The 12,306-nt window shown below is 47.4% G+C and overlaps 5 protein-coding genes across 5 annotated transcripts; 2 read left to right on the top strand and 3 right to left on the bottom strand.

The window, feature by feature from the left end:
• Window positions 1–515: 515 nt before the first annotated feature.
• Window positions 516–2,177, bottom strand: FIESC28_02465 (uncharacterized protein; the record flags this gene model as incomplete). Its single annotated transcript, XM_031156614.1, has 3 exons — window positions 516–832; window positions 884–1,760; window positions 1,809–2,177. The coding sequence occupies 3 exons, from the start codon at window positions 2,175–2,177 to the stop codon at window positions 516–518; spliced, it is 1,563 nt and encodes a 520-aa protein (XP_031019283.1).
• A 304-nt stretch (window positions 2,178–2,481) lies between these two features.
• FIESC28_02464 (uncharacterized protein) lies at window positions 2,482–4,852 on the top strand (the record flags this gene model as incomplete). The annotated part of the gene is made up of 5 exons (XM_031156613.1): window positions 2,482–2,600; window positions 2,651–2,788; window positions 2,838–3,531; window positions 3,583–3,834; window positions 3,887–4,852. The coding sequence occupies 5 exons, from the start codon at window positions 2,482–2,484 to the stop codon at window positions 4,850–4,852; spliced, it is 2,169 nt and encodes a 722-aa protein (XP_031019282.1).
• A 4-nt stretch (window positions 4,853–4,856) lies between these two features.
• FIESC28_02463 (uncharacterized protein) lies at window positions 4,857–5,220 on the bottom strand (the record flags this gene model as incomplete). The annotated part of the gene is made up of 2 exons (XM_031156612.1): window positions 4,857–5,072; window positions 5,119–5,220. The coding sequence occupies 2 exons, from the start codon at window positions 5,218–5,220 to the stop codon at window positions 4,857–4,859; spliced, it is 318 nt and encodes a 105-aa protein (XP_031019281.1).
• Window positions 5,221–5,648: 428 nt separating this feature from the next.
• FIESC28_02462 (uncharacterized protein) lies at window positions 5,649–6,992 on the bottom strand (the record flags this gene model as incomplete). The annotated part of the gene is made up of 2 exons (XM_031156611.1): window positions 5,649–5,995; window positions 6,050–6,992. The coding sequence occupies 2 exons, from the start codon at window positions 6,990–6,992 to the stop codon at window positions 5,649–5,651; spliced, it is 1,290 nt and encodes a 429-aa protein (XP_031019280.1).
• Window positions 6,993–7,308: 316 nt separating this feature from the next.
• On the top strand, window positions 7,309–11,169 carry FIESC28_02461 (uncharacterized protein; the record flags this gene model as incomplete). Its single annotated transcript, XM_031156610.1, has 8 exons — window positions 7,309–7,376; window positions 7,424–8,173; window positions 8,324–8,649; window positions 9,180–9,216; window positions 9,417–9,638; window positions 9,685–9,891; window positions 9,950–10,641; window positions 10,691–11,169. The coding sequence occupies 8 exons, from the start codon at window positions 7,309–7,311 to the stop codon at window positions 11,167–11,169; spliced, it is 2,781 nt and encodes a 926-aa protein (XP_031019279.1).
• Window positions 11,170–12,306: the final 1,137 nt, after the last annotated feature.

Genomic DNA, 12,306 nt, shown 5'->3' with positions numbered 1-12,306 from the left:
GAGGAGTCGTCTTGTATTAATACGTCGCAGAAGCAGGATCGGAAAGAAAAAGGCTATATGGGAAATTTCCTGTATTGTTTCCCTCTTTTGGATTGTTTCCCTTTTCTAGAAAAGTAAGCTGACATGCATCAAAGGATTTAAACTAAACCATCGAGTCTCACCATCTCGGTCTCAGATCAATTGGATAGGGTCTTACAAAGATTGATTTGGTTCGCTGCGAACATGTGGCGTCGGATGACCGCATAGGCTACTGAGTCTGGACCGGAGTTAAGACGAGAAACAGTCCTACCATTGCTGTATTGCCACCAATAGATGTAGGAATCGGGGAGATGTGTCAGCTTTGGGGGCGGTATCCTGCATACTCGGAATTTCCTGCATCACCGAAGGTATCACCTTCCTGTAAAGGTTTACAATTGCACATTCATTGAATACAAATGACTACCTATTGAAGCCATGCCAAATTCCATTGCTTATTGCTTCAACCCAGAACCTTCCATCCTCCATTTAGATCCTCCCTACTCTACAGAAACAGCCAAAGCCTTCTTAAGCGCATCCGGATTTCTCGGCGTAAAAGTAGCCTTGTACCTCCTAGGCATAGCAACAAGACTAGTAGGATCCAGATTCCCAGTAAGAGGATGACAATCGACATCATCAAACTGCTCAATCTTGACACTGTTCAAAAGTCTCATGTACAAAAGATACAGTTCCCGGTTCGCCAATAGTGAGCCCGCGCACATGCGGTAGCCTACGCCATAGGTGAAAAGTGGTGCGTCGGGTTGTTCGAACCAGCGCTCGGGACGGAAGACTTCGGGGTCGGTCCAGACTTGGTCATCTAAAGATATTAGTACGAGCTGGGTTCGAGGGTAGAAGAGGGGGGACATACCCATATTGCAGGCCCATGCATTGAGGAAGACTACTGTTCCTTTGGGAATTTTAACACCGTCGTAGACGACATCGCGGATTGAAGCTCGTGGTAGAGCAAGGCGAAGAACGGTGTAGTATCGCAATGACTCCTTGACCAAAGCAACGACGTACTCGCACTTCTGATCATCGTTGACATCACACATAGGCTCCTTCTGACTAAACGTCTTTCCAATTTCGGCAACAGCCTTTTCTTGGATCTCAGGGTGTTGACTCAAGTATGCGACGAACCAGGCGACAAGAGTAGTAACTGTATCCAAACCGCCTGAAAGCATGGTGAGACTGATGGATGTGAGTTCATCTTTACTCAGCTTCGCCTCCTTATCCATGATGACGTTGGCTTGAATGCAGGGTTTGTAAGTCCCATTTGCAATTCTCTCATCCAGGCCGTCGTTCAGAGCTGTGAGGTATTTATCACGTCTTTCTCTCATCTCCCTTGCTTTGGCAGAGTGGAAGTTGAATGGGTTTAGACGAAGAAGAGGGATGTAATCTTGCAGATTACCAGTCGTTGATCTGAACCGGCTGATCTCTTCTTCCACGTGTGTGATTTCGGCAAACATGTCGTCCTTTTGACTCTTGAGACGAATACCCCAGTTGAGAGTCAGCGCTAGGGAGAGGGAGAGACGTTGAATCATGGGCATGGGGTCCACGGGGGTCTTGCCACTGTTACCATACTCGACGAGCTCTTTGATAAAGTCTCGAGTTTCGACGTCAAGATGGTCGACGTAGGTTGCTACGGATGGACGGTTGAGAGCTGAGGCAGCGCCTTTGCGACGACGTTTGAGGGAGTCGCTGTAGGGCGAAGTACCAATTGTTGTTCCAGCCGTATCCGAGAGGATCTAAGCAAGTCAGCATGTATCCCAAAAACGCACAATTTATGGGCATACCTTGTGAAAGGTATAAAACTCAGGTCTAGAGCTCAAAGCCTGCGCATTGGCGCCAAAGATAGTTCTCGCAGCAGCAGCACTATTAACCACAACAATCGGAATATTGCCAAGCTGAATCTGATAAACCGGGCCATATTTCTTGGCCCACTCGCGATATTTCTCCGAAGCATTGACTTTAATATCGCGAATATTGCCGATTAGTGGTAAACCGGAGGGACCGCGGAGATGGCTGATTCGTGCATTGCTGCGGATGATTTCGTTGATGAAGACGTAGATCAAAGGTGCTATGAAGAGCGTTATCAGGAGGGATTGGCCTTTGTTCTCTTGCACCTGGTGGGTGAGGGATAGAAGGAGGTTTGCGATTGTCATCTTGTACACCTTCAAGAATCTGTCTCTCGAATAAGCTTGAGTAGAAGAGAGTGGTGTTGATTAGATTGTTGGATTGCTGACTGGCTGGTTCATTTATACCAGGACAAACTCAAGCTTCACAGTTACACTAGCAAGCCACCATCGTTACCCCACACATTAGCGTTGGGATCGACGGTCGAGACGTTTGCGGGTCTAGAACAGCCATCTCGGAAACTCGGAACCATTCCGACGTTTCCTCAGTCAAAACCCCTCATATACCCACACTCAATCACTTTCGCTCGGAACTTGTTTATTCATACTTACAATGGACGAAGTGCAAGAAACACACTCGGTATCGAAGCCGAAGAAACGGAATAGTGCTGACGCGGAAGATGCAACTCCGGGTGTACGTTCCAAAAGAGGAAAGTATACTTCCGCGGCGTGGTAAGTGGATTACGGTACACTCTGTTATGACGCGTCGCTAATGATGGTAGTGATGATTGTAAGAAGAAGAAACTCAAGTGTGTGCCTACCGAGAATAATAGCTGTGAGCGATGTATGGCTGGTAGTTTGGCGTGTACGTTTGCTACTACTACTACTATTCATGTCAAGGATAAGGATAAACCAGAAGAGTATGTACCTTCTACCAAATACTTCGACAAGACTAATATCGGCATATAGACAACAACCTCAGAGTCTTAATAATGAGTTGTCACAACTTCGGCAACAAGTTTCGGATTTGGTGGGCATGGTGAAAGAACTCAAAGAAAGCCAAATCCGTCACCCACATACACAACCACAGCTTCATCAACCATCACCAGCATCATCAACCTCCAACATCGCTGTCATCCAAAACGCAAACTCTCCCGCAAGTACTCGTGGACCTGTCCCCGTTCAACCCCAATTCGTCGGACCAACACGCTCAGCATTCGGTATCCTCGTAAGCGAACACTCCCTGAATCGTATGGGTATACCCAAATTCGATTCCATGCCCCCCAGCGGTGCACAATCACCCATAGAACCTCAAACAAGTCATTTAGGTTTCTGGGATTCTTGCAATGCGAGTGACGTTACCAAGTATTTGGTTCTGTACCAAGAGGAAGTGGACAGTGTGTACCCGTTTGTGGATATCGGAGAGTACATTGCCCAGAGCAAGGAGATTCTACATATCATCCAGGGAAAGAGAGGATTAGATGAGACTCTCTGCGATAAAGATATCGCACTTGCCAGAGTCGCTATGGCTACGGGTGTTATACTCGATGAACCAGGTGGTGTTGAATTGAGTGCTGCTATCGTTGAATCTGTGGAGAACAGTGTGTCGTGTATAGGCAGTCCCCAAGCTGACCTCAAGGAGATTCAACTACTCACTATGCTGGTACGTCTCTCATCCCTTCTAAATCCTCACCCACCTCTTAATACAATATAGAGCATATACTATTTTCACTCCGGCGAAGAACTTCTCGCCTGGCGGACTATCGGTATCGCAGCTCGCGAATGCCTCGAAATGGGCCTTCATCGCAAACGCAGTTTGTTTGATAATTTTAAAGATCTTGATACTCGGAGACTTGCTACGCGAGTATTCTGGTGTGTCTATGTTTTGGATAGACGGTGGAGTTTCGGAACGAGTTTGTCGTTTGCGTTAGTCGACAAAGATGTAGATCCAGATCTGCCAAAGCCGGTGAGTAATACGTTGTGTTGATAGTAAGAGTGAGGTGGCTAATGTGCAATAGGACGAGGAATATCTTTATTTGCAGTGCATGGTTGGTTATGGGCAGCTTTGTTCGCAGATTTGGGAAGCGATTCCGCCTTTTGGATCTGCTTCGCAGAGTATTCCTGATGATACTGCTGCTGCGCTCGACTTGAAGACGCAGGATTGGCTGGATTCCATTCCTTCTCATCTAAGACTTCGTCATCCACGATTAGGTCTTGCACCACGCACACAGCCTAGACAACCACATCGTCTTCGAGCTCTGTTGTACCTACGCGGAAACTACATTCGAATTCTCATTTACAGACATCATCTCATGAGTACAGCCAGCATTTTAGCCAACCCGCAAAGTGCATGGCTGGTCGTCGACATTGCGCAAGACACTATTCAAGTTTTGGTGCATCTGCATGATACGACAGATATTTATTCACGACAGCAGAACGTGTTCAATTATTTCCTTCTCAGTGCGCTGGCAGTCATATTCCTGGCGGTGTGCCATGCGCCGGATATGTTCTCATCGCCGTGTAGACGGACATTCTCTGATGCCGTTGAGCTTGTGAGGGGTCTTTCGAGACATAGCACTGTTAGTAAACGGTTGTGGAATAGTATTCGGGGTATGATTCCGCGGATGAAAACATTTGTTGGAGACCAGGAAGGAAACCATGAAGATGGGCCTCAAGTTGAGAAGACAGGTGAGGATAATCAGCTCGCACAAGGAACGACGGAGATGGAAGACCAAATGCCAGTACCGATGGCTGAGAACGAGACCTTCACGTTGGACAACATCATGATGACACCCGGGGACATATCAAGTTCCGTCCCAGATATGTTCCGGATGACAAACGAATTACTAGATCTCTTCAACGCATTCGGTCAAGGACAACAATTCTTACAACCAGTACCAGGAACATTTTCCGAAGACGAAGATTTCACAGTTGGAACAGAGCAAGGCAAGGATATATCAATGCGATTCCAAGGTCTTATATAATACTCTACACAACCTCATTCTCAAAATAAATCATGGCAAATCCCTGATTAACACCCTTCGCGAAAGTCCTCAACTCCAAATGCGCCTCGCATTGTGTGTCGTAGAAATTGAAATCTTCTTGGGAGTTGAAGCGTGATATGGCGACGACTGTGAAGCCTTGGGCTCGTTGGTCGGGGTTTGCTTTTCCTGCTTCAACGGAGGCAATGTATGGTTTTCCGTCCTGGTTTGTTAGATGGTGATAGGTAAGGTGAGTTGAGGGAAAGTACCTTTGTGGCCTTTTGGGGCATTTGTTTGTAGAGATCGACTAGGTGTTGTTGGTCCTTCTCTGATGGGACTTTGAAGAGCGTTACGCGGGTTACTGGCGACATGATGGACTTGGACTTTTGAACAGACTGACATTTAACAACCTTGAGTAAATAGTCCTATATATATGTCTACAGTCACTACTCGGAATGTGTGGTTTGTGGTTCCGGACTGTGATACACCACCACTATTGCAGCCTTTCCGATCTCCCGATTGGGGTGGTAGCTCAAAGCCAAATTACCGGAAATTCTAATTGACAAATCATATTCATTGAAAAATGGCTTTTAGAGTGTACGAACTTTCAAGATAGAGACTCGATGTCTTGTTTCTTTTATAGATTGCCGTGAACAATTGACGATCGTGCTATTCTTACCATATCAGTATTATACGTTCGACGAAGAGCAATATTTCCATGGATATTTTGAACTTGGCATACATTTTGTAGTCTATCTATTTTAGGCAATTGGCCACTCGAGTAACCCAAACAGTCTAACTAGTTCCTCTTAATAGCAGGCAAAATAGTACCAGAACACTCGCCAAAACCAACAATTCCATCGTCCCTCTCCCCAGCCCAACCCGTAATAGTAATAGTATCACCATCCTGCACAAACTTCCTCTCCTCTCCACCTTCCAACTGCACAAGCACCTTACCGCCTTGGGTTTGTTCAAGAAGACTTCCCTGCGTACCGGGCTCAAGACCAGAGATAGTTCCGGAACCGAGCAAGTCACCCGTCCGCATGTTGCAGCCGGAAATTGAGTGATGGGCAAGCATCTGGGCCCAGGACCAAACGAGATTCTTGGAATTCGTTTGTGTGATCTTGGTCGTGTTACCCTTGGCAGCTTTTAATAAATTAGAATTTATTTCTCGATAGCAGTGGAATGGTGTTGACTTACTCGTGATAGAAATATCGAGGTTCAGATGGAGAACTGAGTCTTTCCTCTTCTCATCCAGATACTCCTTCAAGGGAACATCATTAACCAAAGCCTCCCCATGAAATCCCTCCAGCGCATCCGCAAGTACAACCCAAGGGCTAATACTCGTACCGAAGTTCTTCGCGTTAAACGGACCTAGCGGAACATACTCCCACTGTTGGATATCCCTTGCACTCCAGTCATTCATAAGAACATATCCGAAAATGTGCTCTTGCGCGTCATCAACCGCAATTGGCGCACCGAGCTCGTTGCCTTTGCACACAAACATACCGAGCTCAAGCTCAATGTCCAATCGGGCGCAGGGTTGGAACACAGGGTCTTTGGCTTGGGGGTTGGGAAGAACCTGACCCCAAGGTCTGTGCAGTGGTGTACCGGATACCACGACGGAACTTGCGCGACCGTGATATGCGACAGGCAAATGATTATAGTTTGGCTGAAGAGCATTCGCAGCACCGCGGAACAAAGTACCTACAGTCTGCGCATGGTTCCGCCCAGCGAAGAAATCCGTATAATCGCCGATACTAAGCGGCAGATGCGTCTTTACATCAGCGATAGGAATCAAAGCCTCCTTTCGCAAAGCTTCATTATCCTTGAGAAGTTGAGGATACGGCGTTTCTTTGTGAAAGATCTGTTGAAGATAGCTTCTTGTTGCACGATGAACGGGTCTACCGAGAGCGGCAAAGTCGTTCAGTGACGTTTGGGAAAACACGGAGAGCTTATCTGCTGGGAAGTCGGATAATTTGGAGAAGCCATTGTTTTGGGCAAAGGCGGATAGATCAAGGACGTGGTCGCCGATTGCTATGGCCGGACGACGTGTTGAGTGAGTTGAAGATGAGATAATGCCAAACGGAATGTTGGCGAGCGAGAAGTGACTCTTTGGGGGAATTGGTAGCCAGGATGCCATTTTGGATAATGTTTGAAGATTTGGTCGCGTCTCGAAAGAAGCAATTACCTGAGAAGGAATATTCTTTGAAACTTTCGACCTTAGAGTCTTTATTATTGAACATAACTTCATGGTGGAGACAATTCCGAGTGCCCAGTATCGTGTCGATCATCGCTCGGAAATCTCAACTTCGTTCCGAGACACGGGTGATCGGTCGGCAATTCGGTCTCGCGCGGAGAACAAACAAGTCTGAGATAATCATCCGGGAATTTGTGTATATCTATCTATCTAATCTACCTGACATGCTTTTATCAATCTCAAGACACAGCTATTCAAAATGCCCGTCACCAGTTTTTCGACTCCTGACAAGTATTCTTACTTGAACGGCTTCGATTCATTCCACGAGTAGGTGAACCCCCCCACTATTTTGCTTCGTTTAGTAACATCATCAGATCGGAGTCCATTCAAGGTGCTCTTCCAATCGGTGCCAATTCTCCCCAGAAAGTACCCTACGGTCTGTACGCCGAGAAACTCTCCGGCACAGCATTCACGGCTCCACGTCATGAAAACAAGCAAACTTGGCTATACCGGGTTCTTCCTTCAGCATCACACTCAACATACAAGCGCTTCAAGGATGCAGCGCCTTCCCTCAAAGCAAAGCTGAACTATGTTCCGCAGCAGTTACGATGGGATCCTTTCGACATTGATGAGAATGTCGATTGGGTGCGTGGCTTGAACCGAGTTTCCGGCGCAGGAGATCCTACTCTCAAGACTGGTATTGGAATTTATATCTTTTCAGCTGGTCGAGATATGGATGAGAAAACAGCCATGTATTCCTCCGACGGAGAAATGCTTATCGTTGCGCAACATGGTGTGTTGGATATCCAGACGGAACTGGGACGTTTGCTTGTTCGTCCCAATGAAATCGCTGTCATTCCTCGTGGTATTCGATACCGCGTAACACTTCCGTCTGGCCCTGTCAGAGGCTATATCCTCGAGCTGTATCAGGGCCATTTCCAGTTGCCTGAGCTGGGACCTATAGGATCGAATTGTCTTGCTAATCCTAGGGATTTCCAAATTCCAGTTGCGGATTTTGATGAGGATACCAAGTCCAAGTGGACGATTCTAAATAAGTTCAACAATGATATCTTCGTGGCGGAACAGGGACATACGCCATTTGATGTGGTTGCCTGGCATGGAAAGTGAGTGAACCATTCGTTTCAGTCATGATCGTGTTGACTAACTCGTGACAGATGTGAGTAACGCACTCGGAGGAGGGTTATATACATCTTACTAACTTGCGTAGTCTACCCATATAAGTATGACCTCGGACGGTTCTCCGTCATCGGAAGTGTATCTTTCGACCACCCCGACCCATCAATCTACACAGTCCTAACAGGCCCATCCGACCACCCCGGCACCGCCGTAGCCGACTTCGTCATCTTCCCACCGCGCTGGCTCGTCCAAGAAGACACCTTCCGGCCACCATGGTACCATCGCAACACCATGTCTGAATTCATGGGTTTAATCTGCGGACAATACGATGCCAAGACAGGTGGCGGGTTCCAGCCTGCTGGAGCTAGTCTGCATAATGTCATGACGGCGCATGGACCGGATGCTGACACGTTTGAGAAGGCGAGCAATGCAGAATTGAAGCCTATGAAGGTTGGGGAGGGGAGTATGGCTTTTATGTTCGAGAGTAGTTATATGTTGGGCATTACGGACTGGGGACTTGAGACTTGTCAGAAGGCTCAGCCGGATTATAATAAGCATAGTTGGGAGGAGTTGAAGGTGCATTTTAAAAGGCCTTCCTAAGTTGCCTTACCTTAACAGATGTTACGATAGCCCAATTGAGTTTATAAACAATTAAATTGCAGCATTCGAAGTTGACGTAGGGACATAATCGTGTTGGGGTTCGGCAATGTGCCTGGAGGTAGCTGACGTGGTATTGTACCCATGTCGCCTCGAGACTGTAATGGTTATCTTCCTTATCATTGCGTTAACCTCAATCGACGTCAAAAAAACCCGTTATCTGACCCACCTTTGACTACTTGTTCGGACCATGTGGATATTCCCATATCAAATCTGGGGTTCGTTGCCCAACGTCTATCGGCCCCATTCTGCATGTCAATTCCGACAATATTCCACGTCAACCAACTACCTGATGACGGATTACATATTGTACTGTCATTTAAATTTAAATGATAGGCAAGACTGACTTGACTTCGGAATCAATGGAATCAATGTAGGTACCGGCAGACCACAGCCGCTTGGATCTAAAACGCGGGGTAAACCCTTGTCAGCCGTATCTCTCCCCCAGCCCAGACTGACTTAGCACGATCGCCACTCGCACTTTTTATCCCAAAATGGAAGGCTATCAGTCTGGGGTTGTCGTCGCGTGTACTTGGTCTAAGCGTGATAAGACAAACACGCTGAGATAAATAGGTCAGCGATGGGCGAGAATGATTCTTGGTTCAAACAGACATCGATCATGGAAGTCACATCTCCCGCACCGACGGACAATGAGAAGCAGTTGGGGCACACCAATCCCAACAGCCAGACTCTGGAGAGTCTTGGCTATGCGCAGGAAGTAAAACGCAGGTTCTCTCTCATGGCGATGGTAGCTACGTGTGTTAACCTGATGTGCACATGGGAAGCCCTATCCAGGTATGTTCATTCGCTCGTCATTCACGAATATACTAACGGTGATAAGTACTCTCGCTGCTGGCCTGGTCAGCGGTGGACCTGTGGCTCTTGTGTACGGGTCTATCGCCGCCTTTGCTGGGTCCATCTGCGGCGCCATGTCCCTTGCAGAACTGGCATCCAGCTTTCCTACAGCCGGTGGACAATACCACTTTGTCGCCAAATTGAGCCCACGAGCTACACGACCGTTGACAAGTTGGTTCGCCGGATACATTTCGTGAGTTACCAACGATTCGGTGTCGCGTAACGCAACATGGCTGACAATAAACTCACAGAACTCTAGGTTGGATCTCCCTCGCAGGCAGCGCTCCCTTCCTAGCTGGAACCCAGATCCAGGGCCTCATAGTCCTCAACAACCCCGACTACGTCTTCGAACGGTGGCATGGAACAATGCTCTTCTGGGCCATTCTCATCGGTGCAGCTGCTATCTGCATCCTCTGCAGCAACGCCCTCCCTCTCATCGAAAAACTCACACTGGTCATCCACGTCGGCTTCTTCTTCATCATCATAGTAACAATGGCCGTCGTATCTCCCAGCAAGCACACTGCCGAATTCGTCTTTACAAAATTCGAGAATAATTCTGGCTGGGATAACGACGCTGTTGCGTGGAGTATCGGTCTTCTTAGCTCGTGCTACGTTCTTATCGGGTACGATGGAGCGACTCATCTAAGTGAGGAAATGGATAAGGCCGAGACTGGTGTTCCAAGAGCTATGGTCGGTTCTATTCTCATAAATTGGCCACTTGGCCTTGCGTTTCTTCTTGTCGTCTTGTTTTTCATGGGCGATGTTAATTCCGCGTTGAACACACCTACGGGCTTTCCTATCATTCAGATCTTTTATAACATGACGGGAAGTGTTACAGCGGCTACTTGCTTGGCTGGTGCTATTACTGCTATGGCGGCTTTGTCGACTGTCCCACTTATCACGTCGGCAGCTCGTATTATGTGGGCTTTTGCCAGAGATGGAGGTAAGAGGAACCGATGATCACACGAATCCCTTGCTGACAGATACATCAGGACTACCCTTTTCGCAATACATCGCCAAGGTTGACAAACGGCGCGAGATTCCTACTATTTCCATCATGGTCGTCACATTCCTTCTCATTCTACTTGGTCTCATCAACATCGGCTCTACAACAGCCTTCAACGCGATCCTCTCGCTCGCCGTCGTCAGTCTGCAGATCTCGTACCTCGTGCCTATCATTCTCCTGATATGGCGTCGTTTCTGTCGACCCGAGACATTGACTTGGGGACCGTGGCGTTTGGGCAAGGCTGGTCTTTACATCAACGTTGTGGCGGTCATCTACTTGACTTTCACTTCCATCTTCCTCCTCTTTCCTCCTTATAGACCTGTTACTGCGGCAAACATGAATTATGCTTCGGTGGTTCTCGGTGGAGCGCTTTTGTTCGGTTGTGTTTATTGGCCGTTCAAGGCGAGGAGGCGATACATCGGGCCTTTGACTGGCACCGAAGTACTGGAAGGGAGGCTCAACTAGGGTTGTCGGATGGGAATCACCTAAATAGCATCGCCGTTCTTTTAATAAGTTCCACATTAATATCCACCTGTCCCTCTTCCGTCTTTTCGGGTATGAAGGGTGTCGGAAGAATTGACCATCAAAAGCACAAGAGACGAAATAGTCTAGTCGTCTTGTGACGAATTTAAAGAAGTATTCAGGCAACTTTATTTTGGTATGCTAACCCTTGGAGATCATTTCTTCTGTCACCTACTACGTACCTAGTGAGTATCGTCTCGTATCAAATTATGAGGAGATAAGGTTCATCATGAGATCCGCTTTCCTCGCTATTTAACCAATCCACAGGTGGCGGCTTATCAAAGCATCCACACAATAAGCCATCTCGGAATCTACTTCCGTATTCCGGCAGAAAACAAACTTAGCAATTACACTGACAATGAGGCTGATAATAGTAAGACAAAGGCCACCGCTAAACCACTCAGCGGACGACATCCAGTGATATGAGCGTTGTCGTCCATTCCTCTGCTTTCTTGGAACGTGATGGAACCAGCCTCGGCACAACCAGGATGGCATTCCAGATGCGTTAAATCGAGGAGTAAGTAACAATACGGACCTCATTATGCTCATCACTAACACTCACATACCAGGCGGATGTGCCACTTGCAAGAAAAGGGTGGGTCTTTTCCCTTTCTACTAATCCAGTCTTACTCATATCTCCAGAGGCTCAAATGCGATGAAACGGAACCCTTTTGCACACGCTGCATCAAATCAGGCCTGACGTGCCCGGGATACAATAAACCTGTGAAATGGTCAACTAAATACGAAATAAACTACAGTCCTGTTTCTTCCTCATCACAGCTCACCCTTTACACTCCGAAAGATGAATCGTCAACACTTCTGTCGCATTATTACTCGGACATTTGCCAGGTGGCTTCCTCCTTTGACTCAGCCCAGAATCCGTATCGCTCTGTCATCTCAGAACTCATACGCGATTCTCCTGTTGTTTTCCATTGCGTCATGACAATGTCTGCATCACATCTTTCTCAGCTTGGGAATAGCGGGTCGACGCCTCTTACCTTTCAGACCGAGGCGATTTCACAAATATCCAAAGGCATAACCGAGATAGAATCTGGGTCGAGGACTAGAGATGATCTGTTG

This window comes from Fusarium coffeatum (assembly GCF_003316985.1).
Source record: "Fusarium coffeatum strain FIESC_28 chromosome Unknown BRIP53273_contig_54, whole genome shotgun sequence".
Classification (NCBI taxonomy): Eukaryota; Fungi; Ascomycota; class Sordariomycetes; order Hypocreales; family Nectriaceae; genus Fusarium; species Fusarium coffeatum.
The sequence above is the reverse complement of the archived record's forward strand: the minus strand, read 5'-3'. Positions and strand labels throughout refer to the sequence as shown.